Source organism: Eretmochelys imbricata, chromosome 2 (genome assembly GCF_965152235.1).
Source record: "Eretmochelys imbricata isolate rEreImb1 chromosome 2, rEreImb1.hap1, whole genome shotgun sequence".
NCBI classification, from domain to species: domain Eukaryota; kingdom Metazoa; phylum Chordata; order Testudines; family Cheloniidae; genus Eretmochelys; species Eretmochelys imbricata.
In genome coordinates, this window is record NC_135573.1 from 121,530,576 (window position 1) to 121,553,171 (window position 22,596).

A 22,596-nucleotide genomic window follows, 5' to 3' on the forward strand; every position below is an offset into this window, starting at 1 on the left:
TCTGTTCCCGGCAAAGGTATCACACAGACAGACAAAAGCCTTTTCCCTCCCTCCAGATTTGAAAGTATCTTGTCCCCTCATTGGTCATTTTGGGTCAGGTGCCAGCCACGTTACTTGAGCTTCTTAACCCCTTACAGGTAAAAGGACTTTGCCTCTGGTCAGGAGGGATTTTATAGCATTGTATACAGAAAGGTGGTTACCCTTCCCTTTATATTTATGACAACCTCTAATGTATTTTACCCTAAATAACTGAGGATAATGTACTCTCAATCTTATCCCATGTTAATAGTTTGTTTTTTTTGGAAGGGGGGCACGCGTGTCTGGGCACATAGCCTAGGTTGAAGCACAAGCTATAGACCAGGGTGGGCAAACTGTGGCCCAGGGGCCACATCTGGCCCTTCAGATGTTTTAATCTGGTCCTTGAGCTCCCGCCAGGGATCAGGGTCTGGGGCTTGCCACATGGCTCCCGGAAGCAGTGGCGTGTCCCCCCTCCAGCTCCTACGCTTAGGGGCAGCCAGGGGGCTCCGTATGTTGCCCCCGCCCCAAGCGCTGGCTCTGCAGCTCCCATTGGCCAGGAACAGCAGCCAATGGGAGTTGCAGAGGTGGCACCTGCGGATGGGGCAGCGCACAGAGCTACCTGACCACATCTCCACATAGGAGCCGGAGGGGGGACATGCCACTGCTTCTGGGAGCTGCTTGAGGTAAGTGCCACTCGGAGCCTGCACCCCTGAACCCTTCCTGTGCCCCAACCCCAGCCCTGATCCCCCTCCTGCTCTCTGAGCCCCTTGGTCCCAGACCAGAGAACCGTTCTGCACCCCAACCCCTCATCTCCAGCTTCACCCCAGAGCCTGCACACACACACCCCCCCATGTCCCAACCCCCGCCCCAGTCTGGAGCCCCCTCCCACACCCTGAACTCATTCCTGGCCCCACCCCAGAGCCCTCACCCTCTCCCACACCCCAACCCCAATTTTGTGAGCATTCATGGCCCGCCATACAGTTTCTATACCTAGACGTGGTCTCGGGCCAAAAAGTTTGCCCACCCGTGCTATAGACAGAACTATAATCCTCCCTTTAAAGGGCATTTGTGTTCTCTCCTTAAACATACTAGCAGGGATAAATTTTGCTCTCAGATGTACATGGCTCCTAGTAAAGTCAGGGAGAACCACATATGCACACAATGCAGACCTAAATAGGTAGGTGTGCATTTCCTATGCTTAATGTCTTATACAAAAAGACACCATTACAGGAGTCTTGAGATATGCTTTATATAAGAACACAGGAGGACGATATGCATTGTCCTTGTACTCAGGCTAGGAGAGAAGAAAAATCTGTTTAAATACCTGTACTGTTGAACGCAGAAAAGTCAAAGTTACTTGGCAATGGAAAAGTAAAAGGAGGGGAACTTACTTCCTTGTTGAGAAGCTACATCTTACTCATGGACTAAGGACAGTTTCCTTACCCTCCCCTCCCTTCCCCAACACTGTACTTCTCAATCACTTTACTGAAATCCTAACTAATTCAGAGGTGATCATTTTGTGTAAATGCTGGTCAATGAGTAATTAGAACTATAAACTGAATTGGTTTTATCTCTCTAGCTCAGAAGAGTTCAGCAAGAAGAAATACATGTGAAAAACAAGATGGCTGATGCTGAGACACCTCACCTCAATAAGCAGCACCAATATTATGAGAGCCACAGATCTGACAGACACCATGAGGAGAGAAGAGCTAAAAAGCCATACCCATTCAATGGAAGGTATGTCTCCTTTGTCCCTCACTATGGGGTGCGGAGCTTGTTTGTTTTACATTCATGTTGTGGTTATTACAATACCAGGAAAGACATATTCAGCTTTGAAATTCAGAAATGTGAATATGCCACATTCAGAACTGTGACGGAATTATTTTGCTGTTGGAAGTTTTAAGGAGTCTAATTAAACATTCTTTGACTAAAGAACTATGTTGAGGGAGAACTAGGTCATGTGGGCTGGCAGGAAAGGAAGGCGGTGAGGCTGAGTCATGGAGGTGGAGAAGGAAGATGGGAAGAGCTGAGTTGTGGGCATGAGAAGATGTGGCTGGGTCATATGACCAAGGAGGGGGGTCATGGCCTGGTCTTCCCAGAGGTGGCAATTGGAGCAGGCTTGTCTACATGCAGAGTTGCACTGGTTTAACTGAAGATGCCGTTTAATTGAACAGATGCTAAGGCTGAGTGAACACTTTTTTCAACTAGGAACAGGTTTAACCTAAACCAAAATAAACTACTGTAAACATGTGTAGTCACTCTTTAGTAAACCAGTGTTAGTGTGTCAGCAAGGCCTCAATGTCTGCGGTAGATGTGGTGCAACATGTGAAGCAGCTAATGGTAGGGTTGCCAACTTTCTGACTGCAGAAAACTGAACACCCTTGCCCCCTGCTGACTCCATCTCCCACTCCCTCCATCGCTCGCTTTCCCCAACCCTTGCTCACTTACTCATTTTCACCAGGCTGCGGCACTGGGTTGGGGTGCAGGCTCCTGCTGGGGATGCGGCCAGAAATGAGGGGTTCAGGGTGTGGGCTCCGGGGTGGGACTAGGGATGAGGGGTGCAGGAGGGTGCTCCAGGCTGGGGCAGGGGGTTGGGGTGTGGGAGGGGGTGAGGGCTCCAGCTGGGAGTGCGAGCTCTGGGGTGAGGCCAGGGATGAGGGGTTTGGGATGCAGGAGGGGGTGAGGGCTGCAGGCACATCTCTGCAGCTCCTAGGCAGAGGGACGGTTAGGGGGCTCTGTGAACTGCCCTCACCTGCAAGCACCACCCGCACAGCTCCCATTGGCCTTGGTTCCCAGCCAATGGTAGCTGTGGAGCCGGCACTTGGGGTGGGGAGAGTGTGCGAAGCCTCCCCAGCCACCCCTGCACTTAGGGGCCACAGGGGCATGTTGCCCACTTCCAGGAGCCGCATGGAGCCAGGGCAGGCAGGGAGTCTGCCTTAGCCCCGCTGTGCTGCCACCTGGACTTTTAATGGCCTGGTCAGTGATGCTGACCAGCATCGCCAGGGTCCCTTTTTGATCCGGCATTCCGGTCAAAAACCAGACGCCTGGCAACCCTAGCTAATCTAGAAGTTTGGGGTGGCTTCAGAAACTGGCATGTTTTGCGCTCTCCCTGTCCAGCCCTTCCAGCCTAGACCATACTGGGGTGCAGCCTGGCTTATTCTACTGCATTTGACAGAGGAGGAGACAATGAATTTTCAGGACCATTAATAAAATAAAAAGGGGAGGATGCAGGGGAGCAGAATGATTGTAATTATGGTTTAAAAAGGCTGAAATACTGAAGTCTTTAAAATCTATATTTAACAGGGAGGAAAAAAAATATTCCAACAAGACAATCCCTGTAACTGATGGTAAAGAGGAGAGGGAATAAAATAGGTAAAGAATATAGGTTTCAGGGTAGCAGCCGTCTTTAAAATAATCACCCGGTCCAGCTGATGTGAATTTTAAGATATTAAGAAAATTTGCTGATGAACTTACTGTACCACTGACAATTTTTGAAAGGATGTGGAAAATTGGGAAGGAAACGGTTTTCATCTGAAAAGCAAAATACTTTGATACAAAATGACATTTCAGTGCATCAGGGGAGTGTAGTTGTGATGCCTAGTGATCCCACTCTTCTCTGCGGGTTTAGCTTTCTGGCCAGGCTATATTTCCCATGATGCCCCATGGCCATAGAGTCCTATAATAAACACACCACCTCCCCTCACCAAGATGGGAGAAAGTGTTGCATCGTTGGACATGTAGTGCAGACTGAGAGTCCAACCCACAGAGAAGAATGGGAGCACGGTGGACAGGAAAAGAAACTGCTAGAAAATTACAAAAGTATCAGAAAAAGGCTATATTTCGTTTGGAACTTGTATCACTCTCTCTTTTTGAATATCAACGTTCCTGGCAAGTAGCACAGTATCAGAAGTATTAAAGGGATTGCTTTCGAGTTAGCTGAGAGATTTTATAAACAGTTTAGTTTGTCAGGCAGCTCCCCAAGATCCAGGACAAAAGTCAGAAAATTTTTGATTAAAGTTAAAGAACTAGAGTGAAAAATCACTTAATTCTCTAGAGAGTGAAGATGCTTTTGCTTACACATCCAGGTTAACTGATATTTGTGGATTACGTTAAATTCATGGAGTTTTAGGAGGACAGAGAAATGTAAAAGAACTTAGAGATCAGAAAATGAAACTAAATTCAGTTGAGGAAAAATGCAGGCTAATAGACCTGTGGATAAGTAATCTCAGACAGATGTTCAGTTGGAAGGAGAAATTTTGACATAATAATGCTGAAGGGAATCTAAGAATAATAAGACACCATATTAGACATGTTCTGTTCTATACAGTTTTTTATTCCATCCTCATAACTATAGTGGTGGAGAGCCTTTCAGTAGTGCACTGAAATATGTGCAATATCGGTCACATGAAGTCCATTCTCTCATCCTCCTTGAGGGAGAACTGTGTTTTAGTTGTAGGGAAGCATTGTGTTTTGGTTTGATAGGGCTTAAGTTCATGCTCCTACGTCTGTACATTAGAGAACACAGGTCAGAGAAGCATGCTTTCCCCTCAGAGCAGAAGGTGTGAGGCTTGTGATAATCCTTACTTGCCTTGGGAATTCTTGTGATGATCCTTAGTTCCTGTGGGGATTTGTTCTACAGTTTCAAACCTGCCCCCCAAGAAAGCTGTCTCCTGCACAGATTCTGTCACAAAGGGGGAGAGGGGAATGTAAGTTCTGTTGTGACAGAGGGGTGGAGTTATTGACCACTGACCTCATACCAGAGCTTCAGGAAATTTTTTAGTTCTCCTGGGTCCAAGCCATTTTGATCCTTGAAGATAAAGAACTAAGACCTGGAACTTGCTATTCTATGGGAAAAGTGGCAGACAGGTGTATTAATAATAGCTTAGGTTACTGAGGAGATATACTGAACTAGCTGGACTAAACTAAGGACTAATAGTTTCGTGCCCCAGCGTATTGCATTGCTGTAGTCCAGCTGAGGAAATGAATGAAGTCAGGCCAATATCTGCCAGGATGGGGTATAGTTTCCTAGTCCACCATAAATGGTAGAAAAGCATTATTCATAGATGAGTTTACAGTATGATAAGGCAACAAAATGGCCAGTGCCATTTTGGATATGCAAGCAGAAAGGCGGTAATCGTACGCATTGACACTGGTGCTACCACAGCTGGAATATTGCATTCATTGCTGTAGTACTTCCTCACCAGAAAGATATTCTTAAATTGGAAAGGAGTTCAGAGAAAGGGGGAGAGACTAGATCATACCAGATCTTGTAAAATTGTAAAAAGGAGAATGTGAGTAGATACAATGTTACTGTCATGAAATATTTTATATTCTGGTTTTAATGCCATGCTTTTGTATTCTTGTAAAAGAATCATTGTGAAATGCAGTAAATTGCAAATATGCATGAGATACATTGCTTATTCACAAATTGGTGGTGCTTATTTACAGATTTGTTTGTTATGTGCAAATGTTACAGAAAACTTTAGCCTCTGGTTTGTCCATGGGCTGGTAATTGAGTATTTGCTTGTCATGGCAGATGAGTGATCACTGGTATTCAGAAACAGAGTTCCACCCACTTCCTCTTTTCTTTTTGCAAATTACACAAAAGCATTAGCAATAGTTGAATGGACTTATGATGTGAATAATTAAAGTTTTTCAAAATCGGTGTAATATTCACAAAACATTGTGAATATTTATTTGTGCAAGCAGGTGATACATTTCACGAACACTCTTGCAAACAGATCTCATTTGATCAAATGTCTGTAAACAAAAGGGATCACTCATAGCAGTGAAACAAGTCAGTTAGCAAAAATTCCAGAAACTAAAACTAATACTCTTTTGATGCACTTGTCCAAAAATATTAGACTGTGCTGTCTCCTATAGATAATCCTTTACTCCTACCCCATTTGCAGATCAACACAAGGGATTCCTGGCAACCAACACTCGAGACCTTCTACTGCTAATTCAGACCTGTACCAAAAAAACACACTATCAACTCATGAATATATCGATTCACCATCACATTATAATCCTGAGAAAGAGACCTTTTCAGAGAAATGTAATAACCTATGCTCAAAGAGAGGTATGTGGATTTTTATTTTGGCTTACCTTCCATGTGTCTCTTCACAGATTTATGTCCTTGTTTCAATCAGACATCCTGATTCATAAACACAACAAACTCAGGCTGAGGGACAAAAGAGGGAGGGGACTGAATAACAACGTCCAGGGAGACTAATTCATGAATGGCATAGCTGCCATTCAGTTATTGGTCTTATTAAATGTCTATGGGCCAGATTTACAAAGATATGCCTGAAGATGCAAATAGGCCCCTAGTCAGATTCACAAAAGTACCTGAGTTTGGCACCAAACTCCCACTGACTTTCAATGGGAGTTAGGCCTCTAGGCTGCTTAGATGCTTTTGTAAATTGCTCAAGGCACCTATTTGCATTTTTAGGCCCCTAAGCCTTTATATGCCACCTTAAAACATGGAATTTTGCGTTAAGGAATCACTCTGAATCATTGGGCCCAAGATAGAGAGCCAGAGCAAGTATGAGTGACTGTACAGCCTGGTAAGTAGAGCACCCAGGGGCCAGTCCTCCTGCTCCAATGACTTAAGTATTTATCCACAGTGGAACAGCTTCAACAGGAGAGCTTGTTGTATAGGGAGCCTAGGAGCTAAACTCGGGTTTTGTGAATCCAGTGATTTTCTGGGCACCTAAGTCTCCTGATGAATCTAGGCCATATACGGATTTAATGATAAATATACGCAGCTTGGTTGGTCTGGAATAAGCCTCATCGCTCCTGTTCTCGTCAGACAAGCAGAACTGGCATCTTTCTGTTTTACGATAGTCCGTTTCTCTCTGGGGGTGTTGCTGCTCCCTTTAGACATTTTCTGTGGAATATCTAGAAACTGAGGTATCCTTACCACATGAATTATCTCCACCATCACATGTTCAGACTCAGGAAATTAGCACCACACAGCTGAACACTCTTTTCCCCGATTCTGAAATAAGCGCTGCTCAGACCAGAACAGGGAGCCAAATAACATCTTCTCCACGGCTGTTTCCTGAGCAACACCTAATGCAGGGATCTCAAACTCAATTCACAACAAGGGCCACATGAGGACTAGTACATTGGCCTGAGGGTCACATCACTGACACCTTTTCATACAAAGTTACAAAAGCCCCTCCTGCTCCCAGCCCTGCCCCCACTCCACCCCTTCCATGAGGCCCTGCCCTGCTCCACCCCCATCCCAATCCCTTCCCCAACTCCTCCCCTGAGTGCCTTGTGTCCCCGCTTCTCCCCCCTGGAAAGTCCTAAGTGCAGCCAAACAGCTGTTTGGTGGCGGGAAGTGCTGGGAGGTAGGTGGAAGAACGGGGACATGGCGCGCTTGGGGGGAGGTTGAAGGGAGCTATGGCCGGCCACAGGAAATAACTCTGTGGGCCGCATGCAGGCCACGTGTTTGAGTCCCCTGACCTAATGTGTGAATTGAGAGCTCCTGCTATCCTATTGTTTTACTTTCTACTCTCACCTTATTCCTCTGTCTTCTATTTTGTTTAGCCATCCATGACCAGGCTAATCCTTGCACACTTGGCTTGCCAAACTAGTCACAGCAAAAAGATTCCCAAATGACCAGATCTCTCAAGATCTTTGCCTTGCTCAGACCAGAGAGATTTTTTTTCCCTCAGAGCTATGGTTGCCAATCCTCCAGGATTGTCCTGGAGTCTCCAGGAATTAAAGATGAATCTTTAATTAAAGATAATGTCAGGTGACAAAACCGCCAGGAATTCAGTCAGTCAAAGTTGGCAGCCTACTCAGAGGCAGGGGATTAAAATGGGGGCCTAGAAGAGGCCAATTGGTTTGTGCTATGGCCTTCCAAAAACTGAACTCCAAGCACTAGAGAAAAGAACTGCATTTTTCCATCTCTTGCTGTTCTCTCTCCTCCTTTTGTGTTCATTGTTTAAAAAAAAAAAAAACCACCCAGTACTGGAGTCAATAAAAGAAAGCTACCACCTAAAACTGACTTTTCCCCTAACATTTGATGCCACTTAAGTTTTCAGTTTTTTCTCTTTAAAGCAGTGTGTGGAGGGAGACAGAAGAAATAAGAATAGTAGTTAAAATATCCTTACATTCTATTTCTAACATGTAGGAAGGAGCAAGGCACACAAGAGGATCCTCTTAAAGAAATTTAATTTTTCTTTCACCTGGTTTTTCTTTTTCTTTTTTTCTTTCTTTTTCTTTCTTTTTTTTTTTTTGCAGGATGGGGCTCTTCCTTTCCTTAAACTTTTGTTTTTGGAAACACAAGCCTTTTCCTATTACATTTTTATCTTTCACCCCCTAGGTATCACACATTTTCAAGACTTATGGTTTGCAGTCACAATAATTTTCCTGAACTATATCATCCCTTTGACCTTTTCAAGCCACCTTTATCCGTTCGCCTCTTTCCAGCTGTCAAATGAAAAATATTGTGCAAAACAAATGGATCTAATTCCAAAAGTTTCTTAAAATTCAGAAATTATAAAAATTATTGCAGAGAAATACTGTTTCTTGTGATGCTAAAATGGTCCATACAGATATTGCATTATGTATCAAGACAAAACCATGCCCCTCTTACTTTATTAAAATATAAAACCTATCAGAGCAATGTATCTGTATCAAGATCTGTTTCATATTGCTTTTATTATTCTGTCAAGTACAATAGTCAAAATGTGAATTAATACAATTATGTGAACAAACTATGGTAGCTAACTATATTAATACTGAGTAAGGCAAGATCTATTATTACCTGTGAATCCCATTCTTCCAGTCACATTTACCTGCCTCAATTTTAGATATCATTGGTATTCAAACTAGCACCGCCTGTGAGAGGATGGTACTGCTCTAGGAACTAATGACTAATTACTCCCAGTGTAATTTTTGGGGAAAAGCGTTGAAGGCTTGACAAACCAATGGATTCGGTGCAGCAAAAAACTATATAATGGAATTAGCCACTGACAAATTATTTTACAATATTGGTATTTGATGACAATATACATTAAACAATCAATTAATAAATGCTCAGCTAAAATGCAAAATAATCAACCTAAAAATGTAAAAAAAGCTGTTTCAAAAAGACAAAATCCTTTATATATTAATTTATACTGACTTGAGATATTATCAACTTTATTTAAAAAAATCAGATATCTGATTTTTTTTTATCTGGTGTTGTTACAAGTAACATGTAATGCCACTATAACTGGAAGAGTCTGTACTCTTCACTACTTTTCTGTTATAAATCTTGTGCACTTAATAGCAGTGTGTGTATATAACTTTACTGTCCTCCCCTGTATAGTCAGTTTCCCACATTTGCAAGGATCTTTCAGAGAAGGAGAGAAAACGATTGAAAAAATAGGAAAGTGAGATTATCCCACAAGGATTGGTAGGGGATCTTGGGGGACTAGTGTTAACACCAAAAATTATTCACCTTGAGATGTATTTTAACTGACTAGATTTCAAGGTAATGGTGCCTCTAAAAATCCCATATTTGATATGGGGATATGAAAGAAAAATTTACAATGATGGTGACACTTAAATGAAGACTTACTGTAAATTAAGGAACTACTTTTTGCAATAGTTACTTACAATTTACCTAATACACAGCATTTGTAACTACTTTTGAAATTTCTCTTAATTTCATTAAATGATAAAAAGCTCAAAATCAAAACAAAAGTGTTTTGTTTTGGGTTGAATGAAACTATTTGATCTGAAACTAAATCTCTTTTTAATATTTTGGAACTGCCAGAGAACTGAAAAATCAGCTCTTTGCACAGCTTGATGTTCAAAACACAGTATCAGCACAAATTATTGATCTTCCAAGGGTGTGCTGAGTATTGCCTCCATTTTCAGAGATGGGAAAACTGAGGCTAAGAGCTGAAGTGACTTTCCTGCTGTGGCCTTGGGTGACAGTAGCAAAGCAGGTATGATCTACTAGGTAGACATCTGATACTACTCCATGATGTCACTAATTTATACAACCTCTAAAAGGAAAAAAGAATGACACTGTCCATTATGCTTGATGGACCAAACTAGAATGGATCGGTTAAGTTCGCAACTTTTATTATGCCCATTTAGGAGTATCTTATTTTTTATGATCATGTCAGGCTGAGATTCCCCACACTTGAGCCAAACTCCTAACAATTAGAATAAAAATAATTATTTCCTATAACAAGTATAATCACGCTCAGAGGTAATCACCCCAACAGACTAGTACTGTTCCCAGTCAGCTTACTTATGTATTTATTAAGTTTAGCTATAACATTTTTCCTGAGAAGAGGATAAACTAATTACAAAAAGAAAGAAAGAAAGAGAAAGAGAGAAAGAAAGAAAGAAAGGAGAGAAAGAAAGAGCATATTGTGTAACAGGGTCCACTGTCGCTGCTGTGGCATTGGTTCTACAACCTAGGTTTTCCTGATTTAACAAGATGTCCCAGCATACAGGTTCCCCTGGCCTGCCCCAGCTTCTGCCAGGGATGCTAATTCAAAAGCAGTAACTATCAGAATATCTTCTAGTTACTAAGGACCGTTTAATAAAGTTCATTTAGGAGGAGCGATCGTAAAAAGAGCTGGGGAAAGGTGCCTCTCTCATGCCAACTCAGCATATTTGTTCCAGCACCAGGGAGATATTTACTTGTCACCTTCTAGAAAGAGCTCTGGGTGAAAAATCTCGGTACTTGAAACACACAACAGGAAGTGCTATTGCAAGTGCCCAGTGCTAGTTAAAATAAATGTAGGCCTCTCTGTGATGTTATTAGGTTGGGATCCATTGTTACAGGGCCCAAGATTTGGTGTGTGACCTTCTCATCTGCTTCAACTTCAATGCAAAATTCGTCCCTGAAGCAGTCACAGAAGCAGCAAATAGGGAAAGTGTTCAGAAGCCGTTCCCACTTTTGTAGAAAGTATCAGGGAAAATAGTGGATGGAGAGAGTAAGTAGAAGGCAGGACCTGGAATAAGCTCAGGCAAGAACCATGAAAAAGGTTAAGATGTCCTGATCCCCCAAGTGGCCTGAAGTTATTTGCCATGTTGCTGTCAGTCCATACGATGCAGCTACTGCTTAGCGCTATGTGGTACTGGAGCATGAAGTTAATATCGCGCTAGCACTTCATCACTTAGGGACCAGTATTGCCTGGACAGTCCTGCAAGTCCCAAGTATGCCATAGATGCAGTACAGGCATGAGTTTCAAACTGTAGGACTTGGAGTAAGTTCTTGGCAGTATGGGAAAACTTCTCCTATGGGAGAAAATGGTCTCTGGGGCAGGGCGGATGTGGGGAATAGAACAATCCCTGCATATGAACTTGAGAATTACCAGGATATCAGGAGGAGTCACTTGAGGCTTCTAAGCAAGATTGTTATCTTCACTAACAAGGGACATTTTACAAATATTAAAAGGATAGTGCTATTGCTTCTCTTCTGACTAGAGCGGATACATCAAATTTTGTAATTTTCCAAATTTTGACTAATTTTTCTCTGTCAGGAGTTAGGCACCTGGATTCCATTTTAATTCAGTGGTATTTAGGTACCTAACTCCCTTAGGCTCCCTTGAACTTCCCAGGCTCAGTTATTAATTTTTGTCATTACATTGCCTCCTGGAACCTGAGTGCTTTTTAAGTATTACCCCATTAAAAATGTTTTAGCAAGATCCATAGAAAGAAGAGCACCACTGGAAAGGGAACATCTGAACTGCAGGGTGGGTGGTTTTTTTACATAGTATGTTTTCTATTGGTCTGATCCTGCACCATTAGAGACAGCGGGACTTTTGCTGTTGATGTCAATAGCAGCAGGATCACACCTCATGCATATGTACACGTAAGGTGTACAACACAAAAACACACTCACGTGAACATGCAACTTTATTACAATATGGAGGCATCCAGCTTTATTAAATTATTTTTAGAATGTTACCTTTCTAAGTCTGCTGCTTTCTTTTCCTTCGTTACCTCCCACCCCGTCCCCTGTTTTTATAATGACCTCCTCTCCTCTGTCTGCCCTTTCGTTCTGTTCCTCTTCATCCTCCTCACCTGTTTTTGCTTTCACTGACGTGTCCCTTCTTTCCCTTGGTGTTTTTAAAAAATCTCTCCTTTCTTCTGTCAGATTTACTTAACTTTCCATCTCCCCCGTCCTCTCTCAATCCAGCTGCTGCAGCACAGAGGTGACTGTAAAGCCTCAAGCCTCAGCGGTAACTTTACTCTGTGGAGTGCAACCTGTTTATTGGCAAGAGTGGTTCTACATCCGGAGTCCTTTGTAGAACTGTTTGACTCCTGCTTCTGCAATTGCATGTATGTTGTCAGAATACGGGCCTTTTTAAAAAGTTACCTTTAAAAACCAAAAGCCAACCTCCTTTTTTTAAAATCTCTGTTTCAAATGAGGGAGACTCTCTGGCTCAGGGAATTTAAAATGGACTGTTGAGCTATTTAACCCTTGAGCTGACCAATTCACATCTGACCTCTCTCTCTTCCCTGCTTTTATAACAGCCCCTAATGGAGCCTGCCACAGGAATAGCTCATGTGCACAGGGCTGCAGATTTATGCAGTAGCTCACTGGCCCAAGTTTTCACATTCAGTTCAGCCACCACATATATAGCGTGGCACTTACGGGGCCACCAGTGAATACTGCCCAACCCAAATACAGTAATACACACTGTTCAGGTGAGGGTCAGAGTAGGCAGACAAGTAGGGAAAGAGGAGCAAAACACAAAGTTTTAAAAAAAATTCACAGAAGTGAAAAACAGGAGGAGGAAAAAAGAACCAAGAAGAGGCCGGGGGAGGGGAGGAAGTGACAAGTATTCCGGGACATGATGTAAGGGATGAGGTTAGGTGGAGTAGTAACTAGAGTTCAGTTTCAGGTACAGGGGAGCTATAGACTTACCTGGTCTGGGTGTGGTCAAGATTTCATGAGGATTTATGAAAAAGTCCTACCAACTTTCATAAGGAAAATCTATCAGGGTTCAACAGAAATTGAATATCCATCTGCAGAAACTACTCTAAAACCTATATAATAGTGATACACCTTCTACACGAATTTTGCATCATGCATAAATAGTGCCATTAAAATATAGAACAGTTACATTATTAAATTCTACAGAACTTTTCAATAAGGGTACTATTAAAAGATACACTGTTTGATCCTTGCAACACAAGGGAGAGTCTGTTGACTTCCATGGGCTTTGGCTTAGACCCTGTATATTTTTTAGCTTTCATGATGAATGTTATCTTATTTTTTTTAAAAAGTTCAATACCATTAGTTGAGATAGTCCAAGATTATTCTGAAGTTAAAAAAGGGTCATTTTCCTTTAAGGCTTTCAGAACGGTCTTCACATTCTACACCACAGACTGCAACAATACATCTTTGTTTAACCTACCACAGAGGTGGGCAAACTGTGGCCCATGGGACCTTCCTGTCCAGCCCTTGAGCTCCCGGCTGGGGAGGCTAGCTCCCAGTCCCTCCCCAGCTGTCCTTCCTCCCCTGCAGCCTCAGCTCGCCATGCCGCCAGCACTCTGGGCGGCAGGGCCATGAGCTTCTGCCAGGCAGCGCGGCAGCGAGAGCCGCCGGCCTGCCCCGGTGCTCAAGACTGCGCAGCAGCATGGCTGCCGGTCCTGGTTCTCTCAGCGGCCTGGTAAGGGGGTGGGGAGTGGGGGACTTGGATAAGGGGCAGGGAGTCCCAGGGGGCAGTCAGGGGATGGGGAACAGGGGGTGTTGGACAGGCGTGGGAGTCCCGTCAGGGGGTGGGGATGTGGATAGGGGTCGGGGCAGTCAGGGGACAGGGAGAAGGAGGGGGTTGAATGCGGGGGGAGGTCCAGGGGGGCAGTCAGTAGACAAGGAGCAGGGGGGTTGGATGGGTCAGGAGTTTTGAGGGGGCAAATAGACGGCAGGGGCCAGGCTGTTTGGGAAGGCACAGCCTTTCCTACCCTGCCCTCCATACAATTTCGGAATCCTAATGTGGCCCTCAGGCCAAAAAGTTCTCCCACCCCTGACCTACCAGGTTCATAGACTCATAGATATTAAGGTCAGAAGGGACCATTATGACCATCTAGTTTGACCTTCTGCACAATGCAGGCCACGGAATCTCACCCACCCACTCCTGCAATAAACCTCTCACCTATGTCTGAGCTATTGAAGTCCTCAAATCATGGTTTAAAGACTTCAAGGTGCAGAGAATCCTCCAGCAAGTGACCCGGGCCCCCCATACCGCAGAGGAAGGCGAAAAACCCCCAGAGCCTCTTCCAATCTGCCCTGGAGGAAAATTCTTTCCTGACCCCAAATATGGCGATCAGCTGAACCCTGAGCATGTGGGCAAGGTTCAGCAGCCAGATACCCAGGAAAGAATTCTCTGTAGTAACTCAGATCCCACCCCATCTAACATTCAAGCTCAGAAGTTTCTCACTGGAGTCTGTTTTGGAAGCTTCAATTAATATGCGAACTTGATACTAATAACTTGGGTTTGAATAGAGACTGGGAGTGGCTGGGTCATTACACATATTGAATCTATTTCCCTATGTTAAGTATCCTCACACCTTCTTGTCAGCTGTCTAAATGGGCCATCTTGATTATCACTACAAAAGTTTTCTTCTCCTGCTGATAACAGCTCATCTTAATTAATTAACCTCTTACAGTTTTTAGGGCAACTTCCACCTTCTCTGTATGTGTATATATATCTTCTTACTATATGTTCCATTCTATGCATCCGAAGAAGTGGGCTGTAGCCCACGAAAGCTTATGCTCTAATAAATTTGTTAGTCTCTAAGGTGCCACAAGTACTCCCGTTCTCTTTGCGGATACAGACTAACACGGCTGCTACTCTGAAACCTGAAAGTAGACTAGGCAGCATAGACTTTAACACACGGTAAAGTGGAATGTCAAAGCCTCATAGGCTTTAACTCACCATCTTAGCACGAGTTAAACTCTGCTTTGTTTACACTAGACTATTAGAAGGAGTTAGCTAGCATGTCTTAACAGCACACCTGTAAATCCTACTCTAGGCAAAACCTGAGACCTTGCTGCTTGACGTGGAAATACTCAAGCTGCACCACATGCTTAGACTTTAAGGCCAAAAGGGATGACCATGATCACCTAGTCTGACCTCCCGCATATCACAGTATACAGAACCTCACCCACCCACTCCTGTGGTAGACCCAGAACATCTGGCTGTGATACTGAAGTCCTCAAATCTTGATTTAAAGACTTCAAGTTACAGAGAATCCACCACTTGCACTAATTCAGACCAACAAATGACTTGTGTCCCATGCTGCAGAGAAAGGCAAAACCCCCCATTCCCTCTCCCCCACACCCCTTCCTCCCAGGTTTCTGCCAATGTGACCTGGGGGACAATTCCTTCCTGACCATCTATATGGTGATCAGTTAGAGCCTGAGCACGGGGGGCAAGACCCACTAAATTGGCATGTTTAGTGCTCATTCCTCAGCAACAGTATCAGGGCTTGCATCTACACCAGGAGTGGGCAAACTTTTTGGCCTGAGGGCTACATTGGGTTTCCAAAATTGTATGGAGGGCTGGTTAGGGGAGGCTGTGTTGCCCCAAACAGCCAGGTGTGGTCCAGCCCCCGCCTCCTATCTGACCCGCCCCTCCACTGCTTCTCGCCCCCTGCCCCATCCAACCCCCCCATCCCCTGATGGCCCCCCAGGACTCCTACCCCATCCACCACTTCCTGCTCCCTGTCCCCTGACTGCCCCCTGCCGCCTCATCCAACCCCCCTCTCATTCCTGATTTGCCCCCTGGAACCCTTGCCCCATCCAACCCTCATCTCCTTCCTGACTACCCCCCCCCAGCCCCCGTTCCCCACCCTCTGGCCGCCCCGACCCCTATCCACACCCCCCTGCCCTGACCACCCTCCCCAACCCCCCCACCCTCTATCCAACCCCCCCTGCTCCCTACCCCCTTACTGTGATGCCTGGAGCGCTGGTGGCTGGCAGTGCTGCAGCCAAGCCGCCCAGAGCACCAGGTCAGGCCGTGGCTCTGCAACTGCGTGCTGAGGCTGTGGGGGAGGGACCAGGGGCGAGCCTCCTGGGCCAGGCGCTCAGGGGCCCGGCCAGAGGGGCCCGCGGGCTGTAGTTTCCCCACCTCTGATCTACACCCTTGCTTGTACTGGTGCCGAAAGTTGGAGACTAGGTTTAAACGAGCAAACACCAAGCCTTGTGTACATAGGGGATTTTTTGTAATATTTTCTTATTGTTCAGAATAGTGTAGCTCTGCAAGCATTGGTGATATTGCAAGCCCTTGTTCGGACAAGGTGCATCAGCTGGTGTTCTCACCACAGGGCCATGGACTCCTGCGCAGTGTAACCGACGTGGGGTGTTGAAACCGACAGTAGGCTGAGCGCACTAGAGCGCCCATCCCACAGGCACCTGCGTGGCTGCCATGGGAAAACTTTACAAAATGTACCTCACATAAGCAGACTCCTGCCTGGGTGGAACTGGAGGGCAGGAGCAGCAGCTTGGGAGTTTCTCTTGGAGGCAGCAATAAATGAGGTCAGAGAAGGAACAAGAGGGGCTGAGAAACCGTGCAGGGCTTGGATAGAGTACTCTGATCAATGTGGTGTGTATACTTTGAAGGAAGTCAGACTGAGAAGGGCTCTTAATCCAGAGTTCTAATCTCCATTTGCCCCTCAGGTTTGCTTTAGCTGTTTATTACTTAGACAAAACCTAGCCCTGTAATTCACAGCTGCCTGTTCTGCCCTGGAGCAGAATTTTTTTTTTTTCTTTGATTTAGGAGAGCTGTGGATATTTGGCCATTTTACAGTCAGTCTGAATATATTGCAAGTAACTGGGAAGTAGAGGGTCACTGGAAGACTGCCTGTGGTGTTGACTCAAGTACAGTGAACTTGGTTCCATGAAGCCGAGCCCAAATTCCTCAGAAAGTCAGCATTGTGGGAGTTCAGTGTTAAAATCGTACAGACACACAAACCTGTCTAACCTGAATTTCTTGCCTTTGTGGAAATAGAATTCACAACCTGCCATAAAGCAACTCCTATTACTGTCAGAGATGGTTACACATGTAGTGACCTCAATCCATGTCCTCTCCTGCTGGACAAGGGCCAGATCTGCTACCCTTACTCATACTGTACTGAAATCAGTGGGTCAGAATCAGGCCCATTGCAATTACATAGTAAACTACAGGCACCACAACATTGTAGATTGGGTTCAGTAATTTTCATGCTATTGTACAGCTCAGTGAAAAGGTCTGAAAAACCCTGGAAGAGCACAGTTGGTTCTGCACCAGGAAATCCCACTTTCCAAAGTGCAACAAAGGTTTCTAGAACAACACAGCCTAGCAAGAGGAAGGATGTTCCATAGTCTAATCCTTGTTGTGCTGCTTCATTCCTTTCTTTGCAAGCTCATACAGATCTGACAGCAACAGAGAGCAGCTGGCTAGATAACAGCAGGGAAATGCAACACAGATGATTTTGGCAGCATAAAGTGAAAGTCTGTAGGCTTCTTGCGATTTGTGTCCCACTTTGTAATGGCCAGTAAATGCAGGACCATTTTGGCAAGCTTCTTACATTTAGCCTGTATTCACTTATTGCTGCAAAGAATGGTGGGTGGGGGTAAGAGGAGCCTTAGAGACTCAGTAATTACATTCAGAAGTTAGGAGGTGCAGCATGTTTGCTACACTACGGGTTTGGCCTCCCGAAGCTTCAAATTTAACTGCAATAAAAGGTTTACTAAGCTTAGTCTGCCCTCTAGTGGTTAATGAGCTGATCATTACTACTACATACATATTGAAGGACTAGCTCTGCACAGCACAGAAGCAGACACACTATGTTAAAGTATTTAATATTTTTCAAATTCTACATTATAATTATTTACTTAGACCCATGAAAAATTCTTCACAACTTCACATTTACCATCCTGGAGATTTTAAAATATGCAGTAAGATCTAAAATACCACCTACATCACACACTAAATAAAATAGTGGTATTACATGCATCACTGGCTCGAACCAGCACTTTACAAGACCTTGAATTCATTGTTTAAGGTGATGTCATCACATAAGATTAACACTTAAATTCTGTACGGTCTCTTCCTCTAAGACTATTTACATTTTAGGAGGCTCAGTGCTTGAAGTGAGCAGGATCCAAACTACAGCATTTTTTCAGAAAAAATAAACAGTCCTTTTTAATGGAGTAAGACAAAACAGTAAAGACTGAATTAGTAAGTAGAAAAATGTAGATTTAATAAAAACAGGCCATTTTATTTGGTCAGGCCTGTTTTATCCGTGTTTTGAGAGGTGGGAGAGTATCTAAACAAAGACAGAAATACCTGAATTCCCTAGAGGTACTGGTTCAATGCCTGACATACAGTTCAACATTGCAAGATAGATAAACTGAGTTCTATGCAGTCTTGTGTATGGGTGTTAACCTTTGATATGAAAGCGGTCTTCCCTGGATGGACATTAAAAATCCTATTACACTTCCTTGTACAGCAAGGTTTTGCCTTGGTGATCTTGAGCAAAATTTTCTCTCCTCCCAAACTGTTCTCATTTTCCAAACACCAGGATGAAGGTATTTGTTGTGCTGTGTGGATATATTTTGTAAACCACTTTAAGATGAGCTACATGTTATATCTATGACTTATCTTGCATTGGGGAGCAACCAGCTGATTAAAATGCCCTTTTGAAATGCCAGGATTCAGTTGGATTGCATACACTTAACATGCAGTTATGCTCCAGGAAGTGATATCCGATGGACAGCCATCAACCCCTATAGCCTTGCTATGGAAAAGTTACATGTAGTTCTGATTTTTAAAACACTTTTAGAATACAGATATATGGCCCACTACTAGCAGCAGGGGTCTGGGAATCCTTTCTACAAAAAGGTCCTTTTCCTGTCAGCTTGGTGATGGATTGGAAGGTAAACGTTAAATGGTATCTCTTCATAAAATTGCCATTGCAACGGTGGACGGTTTGAAATTGAAGAACTTCAGCTTTACTTTTGTTACTTTGTGACAGACAAACAAGAGTCAAATTATCCAAATGCTGTTCCTTTACTTAAAGTCCATGCCATTATTTATTTTTAAACAAGAGGAGGAAGATGGTCAGCCTAGAAGAACTTTTTCATACAGTTTTAGCTTTTAAAAGTGGGAGTTAAGTAAGACAAGCCAAGAATCATAGGATTTACTTCCCTTTAAAAGGAGGTCAGTTGAGGCACACGGGTTGAACAAGTGTCTCCTTAAATATGATTTTAAAAACCCTGTTTGATTTAGATTAGATCCAGCAAATAAGAGGCCAAACATTTTTAAAAACAGGCTCCTTAAGTAAGGTTGCTAAATGCATACTTAGGGATCCAGTAAATGGCCTGAATTTTTCAAAAAAGTCACTAAGAGCTTGGAGATTTTTAAAAAATCTTGTTCACAGTTTTGTTCAGATGGACAGCTCCAATTCCGTGTGGTTGTGTGTCAAGCAGCTAGAGTACCAAATACAACCTGTTGGTGCTGTTACCTTTTCTTCATCACAGCACAAGCAACACTGTAAAAATCTTCATGAATTTTTCTTGCATGATCCACTTATCAAGTGCACTATCAAATTACAGAAAAAGAAGAAAAAGCCATCTTGCTCAGGCTCTGAAATACATTAATTAAAGTGAAAGGAGGGCTTTTTCTGTAGCCTCCCCTGAGGAGAAAAGCTCAATATGATCTCTCTGTAGTTTAAAATGTCTTGGTTCCCTTCCCCCCCGCCCCCGCCATTTACACAAATACAATATTTAATTCATTCACCCTTTTCTTCCTGCAGGTATTTTGAAGTTCGTTGAAATTACCGTCAACATTCTAGTGCTGATCTGTGTTGGAGCCTCCCAGGCAGCTATTGCAGGCTTCACTTCTATGGGAGGTTTGGGAGTGGGCTCTTTCAACATTGGTTCATTTTACAGCCCATTTGAAGGAACCGAGTTCCAGGAGGTGAGAGACCTGGACATGCATTTCAGCCAGATGAGAGCCCCTTGTGTGTATGGGGGAGTAGCCTTCAGCCTGACATTAGCAGCATTTACACTCCTGTTCCTTGTCGTTGGGGCAAAACCCATTGATCGCCTCTCTGTGAAGATGCTTGTGGCAGAATGTGCCTTTGACATGCTGGCTTGTATGGGGTATATTGCAGCTGTTGGCCTTTACTTACACTTTATCATCCAGGTGAACTCCACAGACACATGCAAGAAGAGGGAAAGACTGTATGCACGCCGTGGGTACACCTGGATGAACTGCGAGGTTCAGGGGGGTGATGCAGCTGTCAGCCTGTTTGGCATTGTTGCTGCTTGTTTATACTTCCCAAGTTCTGTGATCTGTGCACTCACCATTCGAAATGTACGGGCCTTTCGGAGCCAGATGACCAGGACTCAGTACAGCCTTGAGAACAGCTACAGAGAGAGAGAATACCAAAAGGACTACAGAAGCCCCAAAAGCACTCACAATGCACAGACCTTAGCAACACTGGTGTAGAATCTGTCATGGAACTCAGTGCAGTGCCAGGGAGCATAAACTCCAGTGATGGGCAGACACCAGATCTGATATTTTTAGGGGTTTTTTTAGTACAGACCATCTGTATCATACTGAGCATAATGTACACATGTACAGCATTAATTGTTGATTTTATGATGTAATAAAATGTATACTTTGTCACAATAAATTTTAATTTTAGATGGTTGCACCGATTACTTCAGTCTATTTTCAGTGTAAAAATATATACTGTTTCAATAGTTCAACCCTGCTCAGAGCCGATCCAACTGACTCTAGTAAACACCAGCAGCATGTTCACACTGGGGGAGCTGAACTAGTTAATGGTGGTAGGAGAATTATTTTTGTTAAAGTTTCCTTTGTATAGATGTAACCCCAACTAGGAGGGTGGGAATTTCATTTCTTCTTCCCCTCCAGCTGCCAGCCCATATAAGAGGTTAATAATCTATCAGCGCTTCCAGCTAATAGATTTAGGCCCCTATTCAGAAAGGTACTTAAGCCTAACTAAGTTTGTGAGTAAGTCCTGTTGACTTCAGTGAGGTCTACTAACAAAGATAAGAATGTTTCTAAGTATCACACTGAATCAGGGCCTAAATTGCTACTTGACTCCCTTGCCTGGGCTGCTACCATGCTACTAATCTAGGGAAAGGCTTTAAACTCCCACTATCTATCCAAAGTGACCCCCATTTACACCCTGATTACACTGCTCCCTGAGGAATTTTGCAGACAGGAGTTAACTACAGTTCCAAACGCAATGGTTTTTTATGTCCACATAACTGACCCTAGTGGAGTTAATCTGAATTTACAAACAGTGAAACATCAGAACTGGGCCCAATAGGTCTGAGTCAGTATTCCCCTGAACGAAGGGCAGTTTGCAAACTTCAAAACACAGGAATGAGGGGATGAATGCTAGACAAATACATACATACACTTGAACATACTGACTCCCTTTGGGTATTAAAATCAGGTTTTTTCCCCAGAGAAAAGCTGTAACCGAGTGACAAATGCACATGCCCCTCCAACATCTTTGCATGAAAAACTCTGAAGCACAGCAGTAATTAAACACTCCCTGGGTCAAAAAAATTATCATCATTTAAGAAAACATCTTCAAGAGTCCTCTGTTTGAAGCAGAGCAAACAGATCACTATACAGCAAAGATGAAAGGGAAAGCAAAAGCGTTGTTGAATCACATCATGATTATGTCAACATGTGGAAAAGGCTATTATCCTAGCTGTGCTCTTTCATCCAGGCAAAGCTGAAAGCAGAGTCATTATTCAGATGAAGCCCTCTTTTCATACTGGAATAGTTTGATATGCAGCCACATATATTACAATAATTATTGTGATGTTTGATGTATAATCCATACAAACAAAATGTTAATATTAAGTTCTGGACAGTGCAGATGTGTCTGAATGGACTTAGCAATAATATTTAGTGTTTATATAAAGCTGTATGTGTTCAAAGTACTGAACAGATGTTAAATTAAACCTCAGAATACCCCTATAAGGTGGATAAATGTAATCCCCATTTTACAGATTGGGGAAAACAGGTGAAGTGACTTAACCAAACCCCTCAATAAATCGGTCAGTGGCAGAAGGATGATTAGGACTCAGGATCTCTTAACTTCCAACCCTGTGCTTATTGCTCCAGACCAGAATGCCTTCCACTGGGCATAACGGTCTACCACTGGCAAATCTATTACTAGGAATAATACCCATCGCAACTCAATTTTGCACTTGAATCAGGAGATTCCAAATTTAAGGCTGCACAAGCGCTCTCAAGTCTGCTGCCCCATTGTGCATATAAATTGTGGTACAGACTGTAGTTACATGATCATATTCTATACCTTTTAAAATTACACACAAAAAATACGTTAAGAAAACATTAAGGTTGCACTTATCAAGCACTGGCAAGTTAGGAAATGCCACAATTAAGGTTGCCTGTGCAACCTTAATTTGATTTTGCTCTGTATATGTACAATGACAGTGTCTTTAATCACATACTTTTTTGTCTGCAAAACCTCTGCCTTATTCAGTACATAGAATGGACAGTGCTCACTGAAGAAGCAGCTATTCAATAGCTTGTTTTC

At 43.5% G+C, this 22,596-nt stretch overlaps 1 protein-coding gene across 1 annotated transcript; it reads left to right on the forward strand.

Annotated features, from left to right (window-relative positions):
* Nucleotides 1–1,639: 1,639 nt before the first annotated feature.
* Nucleotides 1,640–20,492, forward strand: LOC144260143 (MARVEL domain-containing protein 3-like). The gene is made up of 3 exons (XM_077808703.1): nt 1,640–1,755; nt 5,931–6,100; nt 19,795–20,492. The coding sequence occupies exons 1-3, from the start codon at nt 1,640–1,642 to the stop codon at nt 20,490–20,492; spliced, it is 984 nt and encodes a 327-aa protein (XP_077664829.1).
* Nucleotides 20,493–22,596: the final 2,104 nt, after the last annotated feature.

Excerpts from the sequence above, each read along its gene's own strand:
- LOC144260143 (XM_077808703.1), top strand. The coding sequence starts at position 1,640 with ATGGCTGATGCTGAGACACCTCACCTCAATAAGCAGCACCAATATTAT. Across the intron at positions 1,756-5,930 it reads CCATACCCATTCAATGGAAG|ATCAACACAAGGGATTCCTG; the intron begins GTATGTCTCCTT and ends CCCCATTTGCAG. Across the intron at positions 6,101-19,794 it reads TAACCTATGCTCAAAGAGAG|GTATTTTGAAGTTCGTTGAA; the intron begins GTATGTGGATTT and ends TTCTTCCTGCAG.